This window comes from Oncorhynchus masou, unplaced genomic scaffold, assembly GCF_036934945.1.
Source record: "Oncorhynchus masou masou isolate Uvic2021 unplaced genomic scaffold, UVic_Omas_1.1 unplaced_scaffold_686, whole genome shotgun sequence".
Lineage (NCBI taxonomy): Eukaryota > Metazoa > Chordata > Actinopteri > Salmoniformes > Salmonidae > Oncorhynchus > Oncorhynchus masou.
In genome coordinates, this window is record NW_027013311.1 from 336,910 (window position 1) to 359,644 (window position 22,735).

General features: G+C 43.1%; 1 protein-coding gene across 1 annotated transcript in view; it reads right to left on the bottom strand.

The window, feature by feature from the left end:
• Positions 1–21,002, bottom strand: part of LOC135536937 (SH3 domain-containing protein 19-like) — a 55,655-nt gene extending 34,653 nt beyond the window's left edge. Inside the window, 3 exon segments of the mRNA XM_064963160.1 lie at positions 1,176–1,216; positions 10,231–10,264; positions 20,574–21,002. Coding sequence (XP_064819232.1) covers positions 1,176–1,216; positions 10,231–10,264; positions 20,574–20,682 — 184 coding nt within the window. The 5' untranslated portion in view covers positions 20,683–21,002.
• Positions 21,003–22,735: the final 1,733 nt, after the last annotated feature.

The following is a 22,735-nucleotide window of genomic DNA, read 5'->3' on the forward strand; positions in this document are numbered from 1 at the left end:
ACAGGTCCTATATACAGGTAACAACAGGTTCTATATACAGGTAACAACAGACTGTTACTAACAACAGGTCCTATATACAGGTAACAACAGGTCCTATATACAGGTAACAACAGGTCCTATATACAGGTAACAACAGGTCCTATATACAGGTAACAACAGGTCCTATATACAGGTAACAACAGGTTCTATATACAGGTAACAACAGGTCCTATATACAGGTAACAACAGGTCATATATACAGGTAACAACAGGTTCTATATACAGGTAACAACAGGTCCTATATACAGGTAACAACAGACTGTTACTAACAACAGGTCCTATATACAGGTAACAACAGGTCCTATATACAGGTAACAACAGGTCCTATATACAGGTAACAACAGGTCCTATATACAGGTAACAACAGGTCCTATATACAGGTAACAACAGGTCCTATATACAGGTAACAACAGGTCCTATATACAGGTAACAACAGATCCTATATACAGGTAACAACAGGTCCTATATACAGGTAACAACAGGTCCTATATACAGGTAACAACAGGTCCTATATACAGGTAACAACAGGTTCTATATACAGGTAACAACAGACTGTTACTAACAACAGGTCCTATATACAGGTAACAACAAGTCCTATATACAGGTAACAACAGGTCCTATATACAGGTAACAACAGGTCCTATATACAGGTAACAACAGGTCCTATATACAGGTAACAACAGGTCCTATATACAGGTAACAACAGGTCCTATATACAGGTAACAACAGGTTCTATACACAGGTAACAACAGGTCCTATATACAGGTAACAACAGGTTCTATACACAGGTAACAACAGGTCCTATATACAGGTAACAACAGGTTCTATACACAGGTAACAACAGGTCCTATATACAGGTAACAACAGGTCCTATATACAGGTAACAACAGACTGTTACTAACAACAGATCATATATACAGGTAACAACAGGTCCTATATACAGGTAACAACAAGTCCTATATACAGGTAACAACAGGTCCTATATACAGGTAACAAAAGACTGTTACTAACAACAGGGGAGATGACTTCTCTATACTATTTATAGCACAGAGAGAAACATCAGAGACCTGCCCAGTCATCACTTGTTCTGTAAATAAAGAATGAGGGTTTTTTTTAAACGAGGGCTGCAGACTCACTCCTCTTAATGGCGGCCCTGATAGAGGAGAGAGGTCCTTGGCTGGAAGAAAAGAAAAGAAACAAGTCAGTGATTATATTGGTTCATTCACCTTCTCTTTCCTTCCATTACAGAACAACCAGAGCAGGTTTCCTTCCATTACAGAACACCCAGAGCAGGTTTCCTTCCATTACAGAACACCCAGAGCAGGTTTCATTCCATTACAGAACACCCAGAGCAGGTTTCATTCCATTACAGAACACCCAGAGCAGGTTTCCTTCCATTACAGAACACCCAGAGCAGGTTTCCTTCCATTACAGAACACCCAGAGCAGGTTTCCTTCCATTACAGAACACCCAGAGCAGGTTTCCTTCCATTACAGAACACCCAGAGCAGGTTTCCTTCCATTACAGAACACCCAGAGCAGGTTTCCTTCCATTACAGAACACCCAGAGCAGGTTTCCTTCCATTACAGAACACCCAGAGCAGGTTTCCTTCCATTACAGAACACCCAGAGCAGGTTTCCTTCCATTACAGAACACCCAGAGCAGGTTTCCTTCCATTACAGAACAACCAGAGCAGGTTTCCTTCCACAAACACAGCTGGTGTGTGTGTGTGTGTGTGCAGTGTGTGTCTAGTGTGTGTGTGCAGTGTGTGTGTGTATGTAGTGTGTGTGTGTGTGTGTGTGTGTGTGTGTGTGTGTGTGTGTGTGTGTGTGTGTGTAGTGTGTGTGCAGTGTGTAATTGTGTGTGCGTGTGGTCTATTTGTTTGTACTCAACAACACATATCGTCAGACAAACCACAGATGCTTTAAATGATCTGAGCAGTTTACTTCCCCTTTGTAGCACTCTGTCACATACTGATCAGTCAACACACTGTCCAACCGAGAGCTAACATACTGATCAGTCAACACACTGTCCAACCTAGAGCTAACATACTGATCAGTCAACACACTGTCCAACCTAGAGCTAACATACTGATCAGTCAACACACTGTCCAACCTAGAGCTAACATACTGATCAGTCAACACACTGTCCAACCTAGAGCTAACATACTGATCAGTCAACACACTGTCCAACCTAGAGCTAACATACTGATCAGTCAACACACTGTCCAACCTAGAGCTAACATACTGATCAGTCAACACACTGTCCAACCGAGAGCTAACATACTGATCAGTCAACACACTGTCCAACCGAGAGCTAACATACTGATCAGTCAACACACTGTCCAACCGAGAGCTAACATACTGATCAGTCAACACACTGTCCAACCTAGAGCTAACATACTGATCAGTCAACACACTGTCCAACCGAGAGCTAACAGACTGATCAGTCAACACACTGTCCAACCGAGAGCTAACATACTGATCAGTCAACACACTGTCCAACCTAGAGCTAACATACTGATCAGTCAACACACTGTCCAACCGAGAGCTAACATACTGATCAGTCAACACACTGTCCAACCTAGAGCTAACATACTGATCAGTCAACACACTGTCCAACCGAGAGCTAAGTGTGTGTTTTAATCTACCACCATTGATTAAACAAGCCTGTAAAAGTGTATTCTGTGTGTGTTTCATTTGAACCTGATCTAAAACATGCAGAGACATGACCACACCAATAGAACACCCCCTATAAGGATTAGACACCTCCAGAGAAACATCACTGCTGTTCTCTCTGTCTGTTGTAGTGTCTAGTTCGACAGTGTTGTAGTGTCTAGTTCAACAGTGTTGTAGTGTCTAGTTCAACAGTGTTGTAGTGTCTAGTTCAACAGTGTTGTAGTGTCTAGTTCGACAGTGTTGTAGTGTCTAGTTCAACAGTCTGTTGTAGTGTCTAGTTCAACAGTCTGTTGTAGTGTCTAGTTCAACAGTGTTGTAGTGTCTAGTTCAACAGTCTGTTGTAGTGTCTAGTTCAACAGTCTGTTGTAGTGTCTAGTTCAACAGTGTTGTAGTGTCTAGTTCAACAGTGTTGTAGTGTCTAGTTCAACAGTGTTGTAGTGTCTAGTTCAACAGTGTTGTAGTGTCTAGTTCAACAGCGTTGTAGTGTCTAGTTCAACAGTCTGTTGTAGTGTCTAGTTCAACAGTCTGTTGTAGTGTCTAGTTCAACAGTCTGTTGTAGTGTCTAGTTCAACAGTGTTGTAGTGTCTAGTTCAACAGTGTTGTAGTGTCTAGTTCAACAGTGTTGTAGTGTCTAGTTCAACAGTCTGTTGTAGTGTCTAGTTCAACAGTGTTGTAGTGTCTAGTTCAACAGTGTTGTAGTGTCTAGTTCAACAGTGTTGTAGTGTCTAGTTCAACAGTGTTGTAGTGTCTAGTTCAACAGTGTTGTAGTGTCTAGTTCAACAGTGTTGTAGTGTCTAGTTCAACAGCGTTGTAGTGTCTAGTTCAACAGCGTTGTAGTGTCTAGTTCAACAGTGTTGTAGTGTCTAGTTCAACAGTGTTGTAGTGTCTAGTTCAACAGTGTTGTAGTGTCTAGTTCAACAGTGTTGTAGTGTCTAGTTCAACAGTCTGTTGTAGTGTCTAGTTCAACAGTGTTGTAGTGTCTAGTTCAACAGTGTTGTAGTGTCTAGTTCAACAGTGTTGTAGTGTCTAGTTCAACAGTGTTGTAGTGTCTAGTTCAACAGTGTTGTAGTGTCTAGTTCAACAGCGTTGTAGTGTCTAGTTCAACAGCGTTGTAGTGTCTAGTTCAACAGTGTTGTAGTGTCTAGTTCAACAGTCTGTTGTAGTGTCTAGTTCAACAGTCTGTTGTAGTGTCTAGTTCAACAGTGTTGTAGTGTCTAGTTCAACAGTGTTGTAGTGTCTAGTTCAACAGTGTTGTAGTGTCTAGTTCAACAGTGTTGTAGTGTCTAGTTCAACAGTGTTGTAGTGTCTAGTTCAACAGCGTTGTAGTGTCTAGTTCAACAGTGTTGTAGTGTCTAGTTCAACAGTGTTGTAGTGTCTAGTTCAACAGTGTTGTAGTGTCTAGTTCAACAGCGTTGTAGTGTCTAGTTCAACAGCGTTGTAGTGTCTAGTTCAACAGTGTTGTAGTGTCTAGTTCAACAGTGTTGTAGTGTCTAGTTCAACAGTGTTGTAGTGTCTAGTTCAACAGTGTTGTAGTGTCTAGTTCAACAGTGTTGTAGTGTCTAGTTCAACAGTCTGTTGTAGTGTCTAGTTCAACAGTGTTGTAGTGTCTAGTTCAACAGTGTTGTAGTGTCTAGTTCAACAGTGTTGTAGTGTCTAGTTCAACAGTGTTGTAGTGTCTAGTTCAACAGTGTTGTAGTGTCTAGTTCAACAGCGTTGTAGTGTCTAGTTCAACAGTGTTGTAGTGTCTAGTTCAACAGTGTTGTAGTGTCTAGTTCAACAGTCTGTTGTAGTGTCTAGTTCAACAGTCTGTTGTAGTGTCTAGTTCAACAGTGTTGTAGTGTCTAGTTCAACAGTGTTGTAGTGTCTAGTTCAACAGTCTGATGTAGTGTCTAGTTCGACAGTGTTGTAGTGTCTAGTTCAACAGTCTGTTGTAGTGTCTAGTTCAACAGTCTGCTGTTCTCTCTGTCTGTTGTAGTGTCTAGTTCAACAGTGTTGTAGTGTCTAGTTCAACAGCGTTGTAGTGTCTAGTTCAACAGCGTTGTAGTGTCTAGTTCAACAGCGTTGTAGTGTCTAGTTCAACAGCGTTGTAGTGTCTAGTTCAACAGTCTGTTGTAGTGTCTAGTTCAACAGCGTTGTAGTGTCTAGTTCAACAGCGTTGTAGTGTCTAGTTCAACAGCGTTGTAGTGTCTAGTTCAACAGTGTTGTAGTGTCTAGTTCAACAGTGTTGTAGTGTCTAGTTCAACAGTCTGTTGTAGTGTCTAGTTCAACAGTCTGTTGTAGTGTCTAGTTCAACAGTCTGCTGTTCTCTGTCTGCTGTAGTGTCTAGTTCAACAGTCTGCTCCTCTCTCTGTCTGCTGTTCTCTGTCTGTTGTTCTCTCTAGTTCGTCTGTCTGTTGTTCTGTCTGTTGTTCTCTCTAGTTCGTCTGTCTGCTGTTCTCTAGTTCGTCTGTCTGCTGTTCTCTCTAGTTCGTCTGTCTGCTGTTCTCTCTAGTTCGTCTGTCTGCTGTTCTCTCTGTCTGCTGTTCTCTCTAGTTCGTCTGTCTGCTGTTCTCTAGTTCGTCTGTCTGCTGTTCTCTAGTTCGTCTGTCGGCTGTTCTCTCTAGTTCGTTTGTCTGCTGTACTCTCTAGTTCGTCTGTCTGCTGTTCTCTCTGTCTGCTGTTCTCTCTAGTTCGTCTGTCTGCTGTTCTCTAGTTCGTCTGTCTGCTGTTCTCTCTAGTTTGTCTGTCTGCTGTACTCTCTAGTTCGTCTGTCTGCTGTACTCTCTAGTTCGTCTGTCTGCTGTTCTCTCTAGTTCGTCTGTCTGCTGTTCTCTCTAGTTCGTCTGTCTGCTGTTCTCTCTAGTTCGTCTGTCTGCTGTTCTCTCTGTCTGCTGTTCTCTCTAGTTCGTCTGTCTGCTGTTCTCTCTAGTTCGTCTGTCTGCTGTTCTCTCTAGTTCGTCTGTCTGCTGTTCTCTCTGTCTGCTGTTCTCTCTAGTTCGTCTGTCTGCTGTTCTCTCTGTCTGCTGTTCTCTCTAGTTCGTCTGTCTGCTGTTCTCTCTAGTTCGTCTGTCTGCTGTTCTCTAGTTCGTCTGTCTGCTGTTCTCTCTAGTTCGTCTGTCTGCTGTACTCTCTAGTTCGTCTGTCTGCTGTTCTCTCTAGTTCGTCTGTCTGCTGTTCTCTAGTTTGTCTGTCTGCTGTACTCTCTAGTTCGTCTGTCTGCTGTACTCTCTAGTTCGTCTGTCTGCTGTTCTCTCTAGTTCGTCTGTCTGCTGTTCTCTCTAGTTCGTCTGTCTGCTGTTCTCTCTGTCTGCTGTTCTCTCTAGTTCGTCTGTCTGCTGTTCTCTCTAGTTCGTCTGTCTGCTGTTCTCTCTGTCTGCTGTTCTCTCTAGTTCGTCTGTCTGCTGTTCTCTCTGTCTGCTGTTCTCTCTAGTTCGTCTGTCTGCTGTTCTCTAGTTCGTCTGTCTGCTGTTCTCTCTAGTTCGTCTGTCTGCTGTACTCTCTAGTTCGTCTGTCTGCTGTTCTCTCTAGTTCGTCTGTCTGCTGTTCTCTCTGCCTGTGCTTTATCTCCTACTCTCTTTCCTTCCCTCAGAGGAAACCCAGAGGATAACGGCGGAAAGCTCATATCCTCTCAAGAGGGAAACTTTCCGACAAAACAATCACAAACAACCTTGAACGTTGACAGGGTCTACATACCCAAACTGTAGAGTACCTTCAGCCTCTGTCTGTTGTAGTGTCTCGTTCTGTCTCTGTTCCTCTCTCTGTCTGTTGTAGTGTCTCGTTCTGTCTTTGTTCCTCTCCTGTCTGCTCTACTTTCTGAGTATACTGCTGGTTTATACAGAACAGAGCAATGTTGACTTCTAGCTGCTAACTATGTCCAGATCCATGAGTCACACATAACACATCCCAGCTAGCAGGCCACTTCTAACACAGGAGGGGGAGGATGAACAAACTCCCCCTATACCCTACTTGAACCTCCTGCTCTCCCCCCTACTTCTCTTCCCCCTACTTCTCTTCCCCCCTACTTCTCTTCCCCCTACTTCTCTTCCCTCCCCCTCCTGCCCCCCTCCTGCTCTTCCCTCCTTCCCCCCTACTTATCTTCCCCCTACTTCACTTCCCCCTACTTCTCTTCCCCCTTCTGCGCTTCCCTCCTTCCCCCTCCTGCTCTTCCCTCACTTCTTGTACTTTCTACTATACCCTTTCCATCTTCCTCTACTCCCCCCCTCCCCTCCTCTACTCCCCCCTCCCATCCTCCCCCTCTCCTCCCCTCCTCCTCCCCCTCTACTTCCCCTCTCCCCTCCCCCTCTCCTCCTCCCATCCCCCCCTCTCCTCCTCTACTTCCCCTCTCCCCTCCCCCCTCCCCCCACCTCCTTCCCCCTCCCCCCCCTCTCCTCCTCCCTCTCCTCCCCCTCTCCTCCTCCCTCTCCCTCTCCCTCTCCTCCCCTTCTCCTCTCCCTCCCCTCTCCTCCTCTCCTCCCCCTCTACTCCTCCCTCTCCTCCTCCCTCTCCTCCTCCCTCTCCTCCTCCCTCTCCTTTCCCTCTCCTCCTCCCTCTCCTCCCCAACTATTTGCTGACATGCATCAGTCTATACTTCCTGACATTGAACAATCTCCTGGGTTAAGAGGTTGGCCTTCAAACTCTGATCGAAGGTCAGTTTTCTTTTGCATTTTCCCCCTTCTTACGGTTAAGGCCTAACATCAGGTTGGGTTAAACTGATTTCAGATCAGCGTCTGAAGTTTGGGGAAACTTCTAATCCACAGCCAGAGGAACCTCTGTTACCGTGCCAACCGACCGTAGCTGGAGCCACATAGTTCCAGGGTTGTGTCACAGAGGCAGAAAATAACTAGTCCCGGCCCAACCTCAACACCGCACCGGGATACTTACTGCAACAGCTGTGAGACGGCTGAGAGAGAGAGAGAGGGAGGAACAAGTAGTCCCAGCTGTGTTTTAAATAAGATGTATTTATTTATTTTTAATGGTGGAATGGAAACAGTTCAGGATGTAAAGCTAAGCAAAGAGATTTAATTCCATCCACTAATACGAAACATATTGCTTGTAACACAGAAACGTCTTTATTTTCGGTATTTTGATCCCGAACAGCGTTTATTAGAGGTATGGTTAGCGCCATTTTGAAATGCACAGTAAAAAGTTACACTATTCAAAATAAGGAAGTTGTGTTCATGGCCGTATCGATCTGCTCTCAGTCTCCAGCTTCATGAGGAAGTTGTGTTCATGGCCGCCCCAACAGAAATGGCCACCAGAGATGTCCACCTCGCTTCGCGTTCGACAAGTATTTCGCTACACTCGCATTAACATCTGCTAACCATGTGTATGTGACCAATAACATGTATTTTGTTTTGATCTGCTCTAAGTCTCTCGCCTCATGCTCAGCCAACCATATAAAACCACTAGCCATGCTAACAGCTCCTAGCACAACAGTTCTACAGTCCCGCTCAGCCAACCATATAAAACCACTAGCCATGCTAACAGCTCCTAGCACAACAGTTCTACAGTCCCGCTCAGACAACCATATAAAACCACTAGCCATGCTAACAGCTCCTAGCCCGACAGTTCTACAGTCCCGCTCAGCCAACCATATAAAACCACTAGCCATGCTAACAGCTCCTAGCACAACAGTTCTACAGTCCCGCTCAGCCAACCATATAAAACCACTAGCCATGCTAACAGCTCCTAGCACAACAGTTCTACAGTCCCGCTCAGCCAACCATATAAAACCACTAGCCATGCTAACAGCTCCTAGCCCGACAGTTCTACAGTCCCGCTCAGCCAACCATATAAAACCACTAGCCATGCTAACAGCTCCTAGCCCGACAGTTCTACAGTCCCGCTCAGACAACCATATAAAACCACTAGCCATGCTAACAGCTCCTAGCACAACAGTTCTACAGTCCCGCTCAGCCAACCATATAAAACCACTAGCCATGCTAACAGCTCCTAGCCCGACAGTTCTACAGTCCCGCTCAGACAACCATATAAAACCACTAGCCATGCTAACAGCTCCTAGCACAACAGTTCTACAGTCCCGCTCAGCCATCCATATAAAACCACTAGCCATGCTAACAGCTCCTAGCACAACAGTTCTACAGTCCCGCTCAGCCAACCATATAAAACCACTAGCCATGCTAACAGCTCCTAGCCCGACAGTTCTACAGTCCCGCTCAGCCAACCATATAAAACCACTAGCCATGCTAACAGCTCCTAGCCCGACAGCAAGTGTGTGCAAAGCAAGGTCATAATTTATATGGCAGATGAGTAATAGCAGAGGAAAAATAGCCTGCATCCCAAACGGCACCCGTTTCCCTATATAGTACACTACTATAGACCAGGGCCCTATTCCCTATATAGTACACTACTATAGACCAGAGCCCTATTCCCTATATAGTACACTACTTTAGACCAGAGCCCTATTCCCTATATAGTACACTACTTTAGACCAGAGCCCTATTCCCTATATAGTACACTACTTTAGACCAGAGCCCTATTCCCTATATAGTGGTACTACTATAGACCAGAGCCCTATTCCCTATATAGTGGTACTACTATAGACCAGAGCCCTATTCCCTATATAGTACACTACTTTAGACCAGAGCCCTATTCCCTATATAGTACACTACTATAGACCAGAGCCCTATTCCCTATATAGTGCACTACTTTAGACCAGAGCCCTATTCCCTATATAGTGCACTACTATAGACCAGAGCCCTATTCCCTATACAGTACACTACTTTAGACCAGAGCCCTATTCCCTATATAGTGGTACTACTATAGACCAGAGCCCTATTCCCTATATAGTGCACTACTATAGACCCTATTCCCTATATAGTGCACTACTATAGACCAGAGCCCTATTCCCTATATAGTGCACTACTTTAGACCAGAGCCCTATTCCCTATATAGTGCACTACTATAGACCCTATTCCCTATATAGTGCACTACTATAGACCCTATTCCCTATATAGTGCACTACTATAGACCCTATTCCCTATATAGTGCACTACTTTAGACCAGAGTCCTATTCCCTATATAGTACACTACTATAGACCAGAGCCCTATCCCCTATATAGTGCACTACTATAGACCCTATTCCCTATATAGTGGTACTACTATAGACCAGAGTCCTATTCCCTATATAGTACACTACTATAGACCAGAGCCCTATTCCCTATATAGTACACTACTATAGACCCTATTCCCTATATAGTGAACTACTTTAGACCAGAACCCTATTCCCAAAATAGTACACTACTTTAGACCAGAGCCCTATTCCCTATATAGTACACTACTATAGACCCTATTCCCTATATAGTGAACTACTTTAGACCAGAACCCTATTCCCAAAATAGTACACTACTTTAGACCAGAGCCCTATTCCCTATATAGTGCACTACTTTAGACCAGGGACCATTGGGAACAGGGGGTCATTTGGGACACTCTGATCAGAAGTAGTGCACTAGAGATAGAATAGGGCACTATTTGAGATACACAATATGTCCGTCAAAACTGGCAGATCTCTCACCTGAGTCTGTGGTCTTTCTGCCTCTCTGAGCGTTCTGTGGAGAGAGATAGAAATAGAGAGAGCGAGAGAGAGAGCAGAGAAGAGGGGAAGGGAGAGAGAAGAGGGGAAGGGAGAGAGAAGAAAGGAAGGGAGAGAGAAGAAAGGAAGGGAGAGAGAAGAGGGGAAGGGAGAGAGAAGAAAGGAAGGGAGAGAGAAGAAAGGATTGGAGAGAGAAGAAAGGAAGGGAGAGAGAAGAAAGGAAGGGAGAGAGAAGAAAGGAAGGGAGAGAGAAGGGACAGAGAAGGGAGAGAAAAGAAAGGAAGGGAGAGAGAAGGGACAGAGAAGGGAGATAGCGAAATAGAGAGGGAACGAGAGAAGCCTTGGTCAAGACATCGCCACACAAACTCATTCATCTCTTCTCCTGTAAACTCCTCCCGTAGTCATTTCTATAAAAGGAGAATTAATTCTCAAATCAAACGTACCTGGTCCAATAGAATAAATATATAGATAACTCCCCCAGCATCTAAAGTTCCTCTTGTCTCTGCTTCAGATAAAACAAACATCCACAGAACGATCACAGCAGAAGTCCAACACTTCAGTAAACTGAAGAGCCAAAGGAAAGAAGGAAAGCCCACCGCTGTCCAATGAAACTCTCTCTCTCTCCGGGGTTCCAGAATGTGGAAATTATGATTGGAACCCTCTGCCAATCCCTGAATGCTGATTGGCTGGTTAAAATAAAGACTGTAGCTGTGATGGGCTGAGCAACAGAAAACACCAGTCAGTCTGGGGGAGTCATCAATGTTTCCAGCTGCATTAGAACTTATTATAGCCTGTTAACTACAGCTCCGAGGGCAGAGAGTAGAGAAGCTTAAAGGCTGTAATATACATTGAGTTATAACGCATTACCAAATCAAACCAAAAATCAAGACCATTACAAACTGGGTGGTTCAATGCCTGAACGCTGATTGGCTGACAGCCGTTGGTATATCAGATCGTATACCACGGGTATGACAAAATATTAATGTTGTAATTACATTTGGTAACTAGTTTATAACAGCAAGAAGGCGCCTCAGGGGTGTATGGTATATGGCCAATATACCACGGCTAAGGACTGTACACGGGCACTCCGCGTTGCGTCGTGACCAAGAACAGCCCTCAGCCCTGGTATATATCACAACGCCTCGGGCCTTATTGCTTAAACATAATGCTGCTATGAAGGGTGTTATAGAGCTTAACCTCTACTCCGTACTGTTGCCTGTTTACTACAGCTCTAGGTGCAGAGAGAGCAGGTGGGGTTTATCTATGTACAGGTTATAATGCATTATAGGGGATAGCAAGGCTAAACGACTCCTTACTGCTGCCTGTTAACTGTGATTGAATCTCAAAAAGCAACCCATAAATGCTCTATATTGGGAATAGACTAAAACAATACCAGCCTCTCAGACAGTATCTATAGTTAGAGACTAAAACAATACCAGCCTCTGAGACAGTATCTATAGTTAGAGACTAAAACAATACCAGCCTCTCAGACAGTATCTATAGTTAGAGACTAAAACAATACCAGCCTCTCAGACAGTATCTATAGTTAGAGACTAAAACAATACCAGCCTCTGAGACAGTATCTATAGTTAGAGACTAAAACAATACCAGCCTCTCAGACAGTAGACAGTATCTATAGTTAGAGACTAAAACTACCAGCCTCTCAGACAGTATCTATAGTTAGAGACTAAAACAATACCAGCCTCTCAGACAGTATCTATAGTTAGAGACTAAAACAATACCAGCCTCTAAGACAGTAGACAGTATCTATAGTTAGAGACTAAAACAATACCAGCCTCTCAGACAGTAGACAGTATCTATAGTTAGAGACTAAAACAATACCAGCCTCTGAGACAGTATCTATAGTTAGAGACTAAAACAATACCAGCCTCTGAGACAGTATCTATAGTTAGAGACTAAAACAATACCAGCCTCTCAGACAGTATCTATAGTTAGAGACTAAAACAATACCAGCCTCTCAGACAGTATCTATAGTTAGAGACTAAAACAATACCAGCCTCTGAGACAGTATCTATAGTTAGAGACTAAAACAATACCAGCCTCTCAGACAGTAGACAGTATCTATAGTTAGAGACTAAAACTACCAGCCTCTCAGACAGTATCTATAGTTAGAGACTAAAACAATACCAGCCTCTCAGACAGTATCTATAGTTAGAGACTAAAACAATACCAGCCTCTAAGACAGTAGACAGTATCTATAGTTAGAGACTAAAACAATACCAGCCTCTCAGACAGTAGACAGTATCTATAGTTAGAGACTAAAACAATACCAGCCTCTGAGACAGTATCTATAGTTAGAGACTAAAACAATACCAGCCTCTGAGACAGTATCTATAGTTAGAGACTAAAACAATACCAGCCTCTCAGACAGTAGACAGTATCTATAGTTAGAGACTAAAACAATACCAGCCTCTCAGACAGTATCTATAGTTAGAGACTAAAACAATACCAGCCTCTGAGACAGTATCTATAGTTAGAGACTAAAACAATACCAGCCTCTGAGACAGTATCTATAGTTAGAGACTAAAACAATACCAGCCTCTCAGACAGTATCCATAGTTAGAGACTAAAACTACCAGCCTCTCAGACAGTAGACAGTATCTATAGTTAGAGACTAAAACAATACCAGCCTCTCAGACAGTATCTATAGTTAGAGACTAAAACAATACCAGCCTCTGAGACAGTATCTATAGTTAGAGACTAAAACAATACCAGCCTCTCAGACAGTATCTATAGTTAGAGACTAAAACAATACCAGCCTCTGAGACAGTATCTATAGTTAGAGACTAAAACTACCAGCCTCTCAGACAGTATCTATAGTTAGAGACTAAAACAATACCAGCCTCTGAGACAGTATCTATAGTTAGAGACTAAAACAATACCAGCCTCTGAGACAGTATCTATAGTTAGAGACTAAAACAATACCAGCCTCTCAGACAGTATCTATAGTTAGAGACTAAAACAATACCAGCCTCTCAGACAGTATCTATAGTTAGAGACTAAAACTACCAGCCTCTCAGACAGTAGACAGTATCTATAGTTAGAGACTAAAACAATACCAGCCTCTCAGACAGTATCTATAGTTAGAGACTAAAACAATACCAGCCTCTCAGACAGTATCTATAGTTAGAGACTAAAACAATACCAGCCTCTCAGACAGTATCTATAGTTAGAGACTAAAACAATACCAGCCTCTCAGACAATAGACAGTATCTATAGTTAGAGACTAAAACAATACCAGCCTCTCAGACAGTATCTATAGTTAGAGACTAAAACAATACCAGCCTCTCAGACTGTATCTATAGTTAGAGACTAAAACAATACCAGCCTCTGAGACAGTATCTATAGTTAGAGACTAAAACAATACCAGCCTCTGAGACAGTATCTATAGTTAGAGACTAAAACTACCAGCCTCTCAGACAGTATCTATAGTTAGAGACTAAAACTACCAGCCTCTGAGACAGTATCTATAGTTAGAGACTAAAACAATACCAGCCTCTCAGACAGTATCTATAGTTAGAGACTAAAACAATACCAGCCTCTGAGACAGTATCTATAGTTAGAGACTAAAACTACCAGCCTCTCAGACAGTATCTATAGTTAGAGACTAAAACAATACCAGCCTCTGAGACAGTATCTATAGTTAGAGACTAAAACAACACCAGCCTCTCAGACAGTATGTATAGTTAGAGACTAAAACAATACCAGCCTCTGAGACAGTATCTATAGTTAGAGACTAAAACTACCAGCCTCTCAGACAGTATCTATAGTTAGAGACTAAAACTACCAGCCTCTCAGACAGTATCTATAGTTAGAGACTAAAACAATACCAGCCTCTCAGACAGTATCTATAGTTAGAGACTAAAACAATACCAGCCTCTCAGACAGTAGACAGTATCTATAGTTAGAGACTAAAACTACCAGCCTCTCAGACAGTATCTATAGTTAGAGACTAAAACAATACCAGCCTCTCAGACAGTAGACAGTATCTATAGTTAGAGACTAAAACTACCAGCCTCTCAGACAGTATCTATAGTTAGAGACTAAAACAATACCAGCCTCTGAGACAGTATCTATAGTTAGAGACTAAAACAATACCAGCCTCTCAGACAGTATCTATAGTTAGAGACTAAAACAATACCAGCCTCTCAGACAGTATCTATAGTTAGAGACTAAAACAATACCAGCCTCTGAGACAGTATCTATAGTTAGAGACTAAAACTACCAGCCTCTCAGACAGTATCTATAGTTAGAGACTAAAACAATACCAGCCTCTCAGACAGTATCTATAGTTAGAGACTAAAACAATACCAGCCTCTCAGACAGTAGACAGTATCTATAGTTAGAGACTAAAACTACCAGCCTCTCAGACAGTAGACAGTATCTATAGTTAGAGACTAAAACAATACCAGCCTCTCAGACAGTAGACAGTATCTATAGTTAGAGACTAAAACTACCAGCCTCTCAGACAGTATCTATAGTTAGAGACTAAAACAATACCAGCCTCTCAGACAGTATCTATAGTTAGAGACTAAAACTACCAGCCTCTAAGACAGTATCTATAGTTAGAGACTAAAACAATACCAGCCTCTCAGACAGTATCTATAGTTAGAGACTAAAACTACCAGCCTCTCAGAGAGTATCTATAGTTAGAGACTAAAACAATACCAGCCTCTGAGACAGTATCTATAGTTAGAGACTAAAACAATACCAGCCTCTCAGACAGTATCTATAGTTAGAGACTAAAACAATACCAGCCTCTCAGACAGTATCTATAGTTAGAGACTAAAACAATACCAGCCTCTAAGACAGTATCTATAGTTAGAGACTAAAACTACCAGCCTCTCAGACAGTATCTATAGTTAGAGACTAAAACAATACCAGCATCTATAGTTAGTAGTAGCCCAAGTCAACCAAGTCTGTTTTAACATCCATTATAAATGCTAATAGCTCCTCACAGTATTAGAAACACTCTCCTGGTGTCGATAAACACCTCGATGTGAACGAGCAAACTAGCGTGATCTGACGATCATGTGACTCGTTTCAGGAAACGTGTGTCGCCGGTCACGACTTCACAGGACAGGCTTTGAATGGAAACTTTATTTTATATCGAAAATGCATTTATTTATTTTTGTTGTCAGAAATGCCTTCCGGGAACAAGCAAACAGTCATAATCCTTAGTGAAACCTGAATGCATCTGTAAATACAGATCAAATGGTTAAAATACGAACCTTGTTGGTTAAACCAAGCAAAAAAGACAGGAACCTTTCCGCTAGTCATGATTGGCTGAGATGATGGATGGGCTGGACATGCCCAAGAGATGAGTTCTGATTGGTCTGCCATATAGAATGTTTCTGTCTATAACATGAGCTGCTCAGCATGTCTCGGTAATCCATTCTAACGCGGCTTTTTTTATAAAGACTTCACGTGGTAGAACTGCATCAGTGTTGCTCTCCACTGTCTGGAGGACCGAGGTTTGAAATCAGTGGAATTAGAGTCTGATAGCGAAAGAGCCGGAGTAAATTATGGAATTAGATTATAGCAAACATGCAGAGGGAGTCGAAAAGAGAACACAACAGGAGGCTGCCGGGCGCCTGCAGGTCGCCAGTTGAACGGTGTGTCCTCCGACGCGTTGGTGCGTCTGGCTCCCCGGGTTAAGCGGGGAGGGTGTTTAAGGAGTGCGGTTTGGCGGGTCGTGTTACGGGGGACTCGACCTTCGCCTCTCCCGAGTCCGTTGGGGAGTTGCAGCGATGAGACAAGATTATAATCACAAAATTGCAGAGACAAAGGGGGTAAAAATCACAATAAAATGAAAAAAAAAGATGAATGTTGCTTTTAGTTGCCTGATTTGCTAGAATGACAAATACTAAATTCATTTTTAAAACGGGTGAATTTATTGGTGTTAAAATACACTAGTTATGTTGTACTGGACCACCAGGCTGCTCACATGTTTATACTTTCTCATAGCAACAACGACAAGGTTTGCTGTCGGACGACAATAGAATGTCACTGCAGCAACTGTCAACAGATGTAAACCAGCTTTTAGTCTTGAAATCTTTGGTTGTTTACATGTGAATCATTAAAAGAGATGGGTGGGGCTAAAGCTTCAGAGGGTGTGAACAATGCTGAATGGGTGGGGCTAAAGCTTCAGAGGGTGTGAACAATGTTGAATGGGTGGGGCTAAAGCTTCAGAGGGTGTGAACAATGCTGAATGGGTGGGTCTAAAGCTTCAGAGGGTGTGAACAATGCTGAATGGGTGGGGCTAAAGCTTCAGAGGGTGTGAACAATGCTGAATGGGTGGGGCTAAAGCTTCAGAGGGTGTGAACAATGCTGAATGGGTGGGGCTAAAGCTTCAGAGGGTGTGAACAATGCTGAATGGGTGGGGCTAAAGCTTCAGAGGGTGTGAACAATGTTGAATGGGTGGGGCTAAAGCTTCAGAGGGTGTGAACAATGCTGAATGGGTGGGGCTAAAGCTTCAGAGGGTGTGAACAATGCTGAATGGGTGGGGCTAAAGCTTCAAAGGGTGTGAACAATGCTGAATGGGTGGGGCTAAAGCTTCAGAGGGTGTGAACAATGCTGAATGGGTGGGGCTAAAGCTTCAGAGGGTGTGAACAATGTTGAATGGGTGGGGCTAAAGCTTCAGAGGGTGTGAACAATGTTGAATGGGTGGGGCTAAAGCTTCAGAGGGTGTGAACGATGCTGAATGGGTGGGGCTAAAGCTTAAGAGGGTGTGAACAATGCTGAATGGGTGGGGCTAAAGCTTCAGAGGGTGTGAACAATGCTGAATGGGTGGGGCTAAAGCTTCAGAGGGTGTGAACAATGCTGAATGGGTGGGGCTAAAGCTTCAGAGGGTGTGAACAATGCTGAATGGGTGGGGCTAAAGCTTCAGAGGGTGTGAACAATGCTGAATGGGTGGGGCTAAAGCTTCAGAGGGTGTGAACAATGCTGAATGGGTGGGGCTAAAGCTTCAGAGGGTGTGAACAATGTTGAATGGGTGGGGCTAAAGCTTCAGAGGGTGTGAACAATGCTGAATGGGTGGGGCTAAAGCTTCAGAGGGTGTGAACAATGCTGAATGGGTGGGGCTAAAGCTTCAGAGGGTGTGAACGATGCTGAATGGGTGGGGCTAAAGCTTAAGAGGGTGTGAACAATGCTGAATGGGTGGGGCTAAAGCTTCAGAGGGTGTGAACAATGTTGAATGGGTGTAGACAAAGACGAGCTCTCCTGTAGTAGTACCAAAACATTCACGGGCCAATTAATCAAAAAGTGGGGTTACAAGTTTATCAACTTTCAAAGCAGAACTACTTTCCCCATTGTTCCTCAACTGCAGTATAGGATATACCTTTTTACTCGCTCTGAGTCTCTACTTTTATTTTATTTGATTATTTTATACTTTTGTTGTAAAATACAATTTCTAATTTTGCTACATAAGACCGAATCGAGCCGGTCGGTCACATGAATCCATTGGAAACATTTGTCTGCAAAAACAGCTGTCTGTCCCGAGGTCACTGTTGCGGGAAACTCAGAGGGCCTGGAATAGGCTGTTGGGGGAAACGGAGGACCTGGGATGGGCTATTGGGGGAAACGGAGGGCCTGGGATAGGCAGTTGGGGGAAACGGAGGGCCTGGGATAGGCAGTTGGGGGAAACGGAGGGCCTGGGATAGGCAGTTGGGGGAAACGGAGGGCCTGGGATAGGCAGTTGGGGGAAACGGAGGGCCTGGAATAGGCTGTTGGGGGAAACGGAGGGCCTGGGATAGGCTATTGGGGGAAACGGAGGACCTGGGATAGGCAGTTGGGGGAAACGGAGGGCCTGGGATAGGCTGTTGGGGGAAACGGAGGGCCTGGAATAGGCAGTTGGGGGAAACAGAGGGCCTGGGATAGGCAGTTGGGGGAAACGGAGGGCCTGGGATAGGCTGTTGGGGGAAACGGAGGGCCTGGGATAGGCTCTTGGGGGAAACGGAGGGCCTGGGATAGGTTGTTGGGGGAAACGGAGGGCCTGGGATGGGCTATTGGGGGAAACGGAGGGCCTGGGATAGGCTCTTGGGGGAAACGGAGGGCCTGGGATAGGCAGTTGGGGGAAACGGAGGGCCTGGGATAGGCAGTTGGAGGAAACGGAGGGCCTGGGATAGGCAGTTGGGGGAAACGGAGGGCCTGGGATAGGCAGTTGGGGGAAACGGAGGGCCTGGGATAGGCAGTTGGAGGAAACGGAGGGCCTGGGATAGGCAGTTGGGGGAAACGGAGGGCCTGGGATAGGCAGTTGGGGGAAACGGAGGGCCTGGGATAGGCAGTTGGGGGAAACGGAGGGCCTGGGATAGGCTATTGTTCGCTTGCGATGAATGGGGGTTGGAACGTCATCTCTCACAAATTCGGAAGTGGTGAAAACTCTTTGGTGTTAAAACCCAGAAAAACAACTGTGCTGGCGCAGGAACACAGGAAGTCCCGTGATCAAATGTGACTACGGACGTCTCAAATGCCCGGCCAACTGATTCGTTCTGACGCCGGCCCTGGCTCACGAAACAGTAATTCAACAAGATCAAATACATATTCCCAGGAAACTGATGGAGATCAATCAAATGATTGGCATGCAGGTGCGGTTTGGACGTTTCACCGTTAAAACGTGAATAATTATCATTACGATTGACAGCGATGATAGCATATTTAGAAATGAGGTATGCCTAACTTGTAGTGCCGAGCGATTAACCCGAAATGTTGGTTATTTTTCGTTTTTAAAGAAATAATTGACAGAGGTTGGTTCAATTATTTGAATTCCATTTCGTTCAGTTTTCTTGTTTTTTCCTGTGAGCTCAATGTGCACATTGCAGTTTCTCTAGAGATAAATCAGATCCAGACCGAACTGTACGATGTAGTAGGGAGTTGTAGTTTACAACAGGCTAATACTCTACATAGTTTAGTGCAGAAAACACAGTAATGAACTACAATGACTGTGAAGGGGATATGGATGCTGATGCTTCTCGATCTCTACCTGAAAACACATGATCTCAGTGATTTGATAGTTGGTATCCAGCAGTCATAATGCCTTATTTACTTCGAAGAGCAACTAAAATCGTGATTTTTTTGTTGTTGTCAGACAGCAGCTCTATAGGGACGAGATGATAACTTGGAATGAGATAATAAAGTCATCAAATAACATTAACGTAATATACAGAACTGAACATGTGTATTATAGTAATGTCGATGGTTAATAAGTGATTGGCAGAAATAGTCGGTCATTATCGTCATTTGACGTATATTCATTGTTTTATTCTGTATTACAGCATTCAACATAATCAAAACCTGTGATTTTTTTTTCAAATCAAATGTATTTATGAAGCCCTTTTTTAGTGACCCTGAATGGATAGTCTACAATCCCTGCTTCATCTAGATATGTTAGTGACCCTGAATGGATAGTCTACAATCCCTGCTTCATCTAGATATGTTAGTGCCACTGAATGGAGTAGTCTACAATCCCTGCTTCATCTAGATATGTTAGTCCCACTGAATGGAATAGTCTACAATCCCTGCTTCATCTAAATATGTTAGTGCCTCTGAATGGAATAGTCTGCAATCCCTACTTCATCTAGATATGTTAGTGCCACTGAATGGAATAGTCTACAATCCCTGCCTCATCTAGATATGTTAGTCCCACTGAATGGAATAGTCTACAATCCCTGCTTCATCTAGATATGTTAGTGACCCTGAATGGAATAGTCTCCAATCCCTGCTTCATCTAGATATGTTAGTGACCCTGAATGGAGTAGTCTACAATCCCTGCTTCATCTAGATATGTTAGTGCCACTGAATGGAATAGTCTACAATCCCTGCTTCATCTAGATATGTTAGTGCCACTGAATTAATTTAAAATATTGATGTAGACTGTTACAGAGGAGTGTAATTTTATTTTATTGTTTAGGCTGGATCATGTTGTTGTATTGTATTGTTGTACGTTTTAATTCTGTAATGTATTGATTGTTGCTGCCTTCTTGGTCAGGTCTAACTTGAAAAAGAAAAAGACACTCTGGGTCTCAATGGGCTTTTCCAGGTTAAATAAAAGTTAAATAAAAATTACTAAAAAAATCTGTTGGTACAAACGTTGCGGGAAATGACGCCATTTAAATTGTTATTTTTCACTACCTCTCACACGTAAAATTTAAAAAAATAAAATAAAACACTACACTGATTGTATCATTTTCTTATGATCTAATACATGCAATACATGCAATACAATACATCCATCACACTGACACTGACAAAACTAAAAACATAGCACATAAACTATTCTGTGGGATTGTTGTTTGGTGAGATGTTACCTCCAGATGAGTTGGTCGGTCGTGGAGGCTGTCTTCTTCCGACAGGTTCCCTCGGTTCCCCTCTCAAACTCTCCTGCTGTTCGTCCTCCACTCTCCTCGCCTCGGCCATCGCAGAGAGAGAGAGAGATACTATTCTAGTGTGGGAACGAAGACAACAAGCACTACAAGTCCAAAACAATGGATAACAACATGTCCCTATCGCATAGGAACCGACCGGCAGCCAGTGTCGTGCGACTTTTACCTACACAAACTCGTATATAACTTTCCCCAAAACAAGTTGACTACCGTGAATATCCTTCGCCAACGTTGGGATTGTGTAAAATGACCACAAAGAGATGAAAAACAATAGCTATTTGTTGACAATAATAACAGTAGAGACTTTCGAATAATAGGTCGCTTGTCTGACCAGTCTTGCTCCACCCACGTCATTACGTCAGACCAGGAAGAGGTCTTGGTCCGGACGTAAGACCAGGAAGAGGTCTTGGGATGTGGACGGTCGTTACTAGTTATCACAGCCACAAAAAAAAAAAATCATACGGTTGTCTCCATTATTTTGTTGTTGATTTCCCTCATTTGAAAAATACTTAAAGATAAATTGCGATAAACCTGCGGTTTAGAGGCGTAACCAGGCGTCAGCTTCTTCAGATACTCTCTCTTAGATACTCTCCAAGTAGGAAACCTGTGTTTTCTCTTTTCTCCTTGCTCCCTCAAAACAATATTTATACATGGGATTTATACATACTTTATTTCAAAGGGATGTTCTGTCTATTGATTCCTTATGTCACAATTTACTGGGATTCATTTGTCAATAATATCTATTTGAAAAAACACCTGCTTGTTAACAAGGTCAAAGGTCTCTTTTCAGAATGATTCATAAGCATCACTACCCTGTGAATCATTACCTGAAGAAACTCAACAAATATATTCACATGAACTGTACTTTTGGTGTTGAGCATCCCAGAACCAGTTCAGTATTTAATTTGCCATTGTCCACATGGAAAGAAATGGAAAGATATTTGTGGATTTATAATATTCTTGATGACTTTTGTTTATTATGGGAGAATGTGCTGTTCAGTTTCCTTACTTACAATAAAGCAAAATTAAAAAAATAATTGTACCTCTTAAATGTGATGGTGCTAATGGGAACATATTCATACATTTAAAAAAAAACACCCTTCCTTGTTTTCTATAAGGGCCAGTATATTAAGACCATTCTACATTCTTCCAATCAGAAAATTGTTCTAAACAAATCAATAAAAAAAAGTATGTGTATTTTAAGGTCTTTGTATAATCTGTCATTTGTTGTACCTCCCCCTCCCCAGCATATATATGTTGTCCTTATTCGCTTGTTTGTATACTTCCTGAATGTAAACATTTACTATTTGTTTTAAGTCATAGGCCTGTGCCGTGTTCATGTGCTATCAAGAGTTATCGGAAGATTCTATTTCCCAGTGACGGGAAACGTCACTCCAAGTCGGAATTACACGGAAACTCGGAGAAACCTGTTCGAACCCGCGAGTTGTGACGTTTCACCACTGACCTTTGACCTTTTCAACCCAAAAAAATGACAACAAATCCATTTTTTTTTTATAACAACCTCATCAATATGGAAAATGGAGCTCGTTTGACGATATGTTCAATGTTAAAACAAGCTAGTTCTATTATTAGCATAACTCTGTTTATCTCGCTAGCAAGCTAGGAGGTTTAATCAAGCCAGCGCAGATCTTATTGGTTGAATAATTGTTCTGACTTCAAAGGCACGTGAATACATTCAAATCGGTCTTATGACTCCCCCCTCCCAGATTCCCCACCCCCCACATGAAGCCAGCCCCATAATTATGTCTAAACCCCCAACCATTTTTACAATTTATCGTCTTAAAAATGTGATTTTAACCCTAACCACACTGCTAAGCATATGCCTAACCCTAATGGGGCGGCAGGGTAGCCTAGTGGTTAGAGCGTTGGACTTGTTGCCGAAAGGTTTACAGATCAAATCCCAGAGCTGACAAGGTAAAAATCTGTCCTTCTGCCCCTGAACAAGGCAGCTAACCCCACTGTTCCCTGGTAGGCCGTCATTGAAAATAAGAATTTGTATTTAACTAACTTGCCTCGTTAAAAAAACGTTTAAAATAAAAAACCGAAATAATTTAGACTTTGCGGCT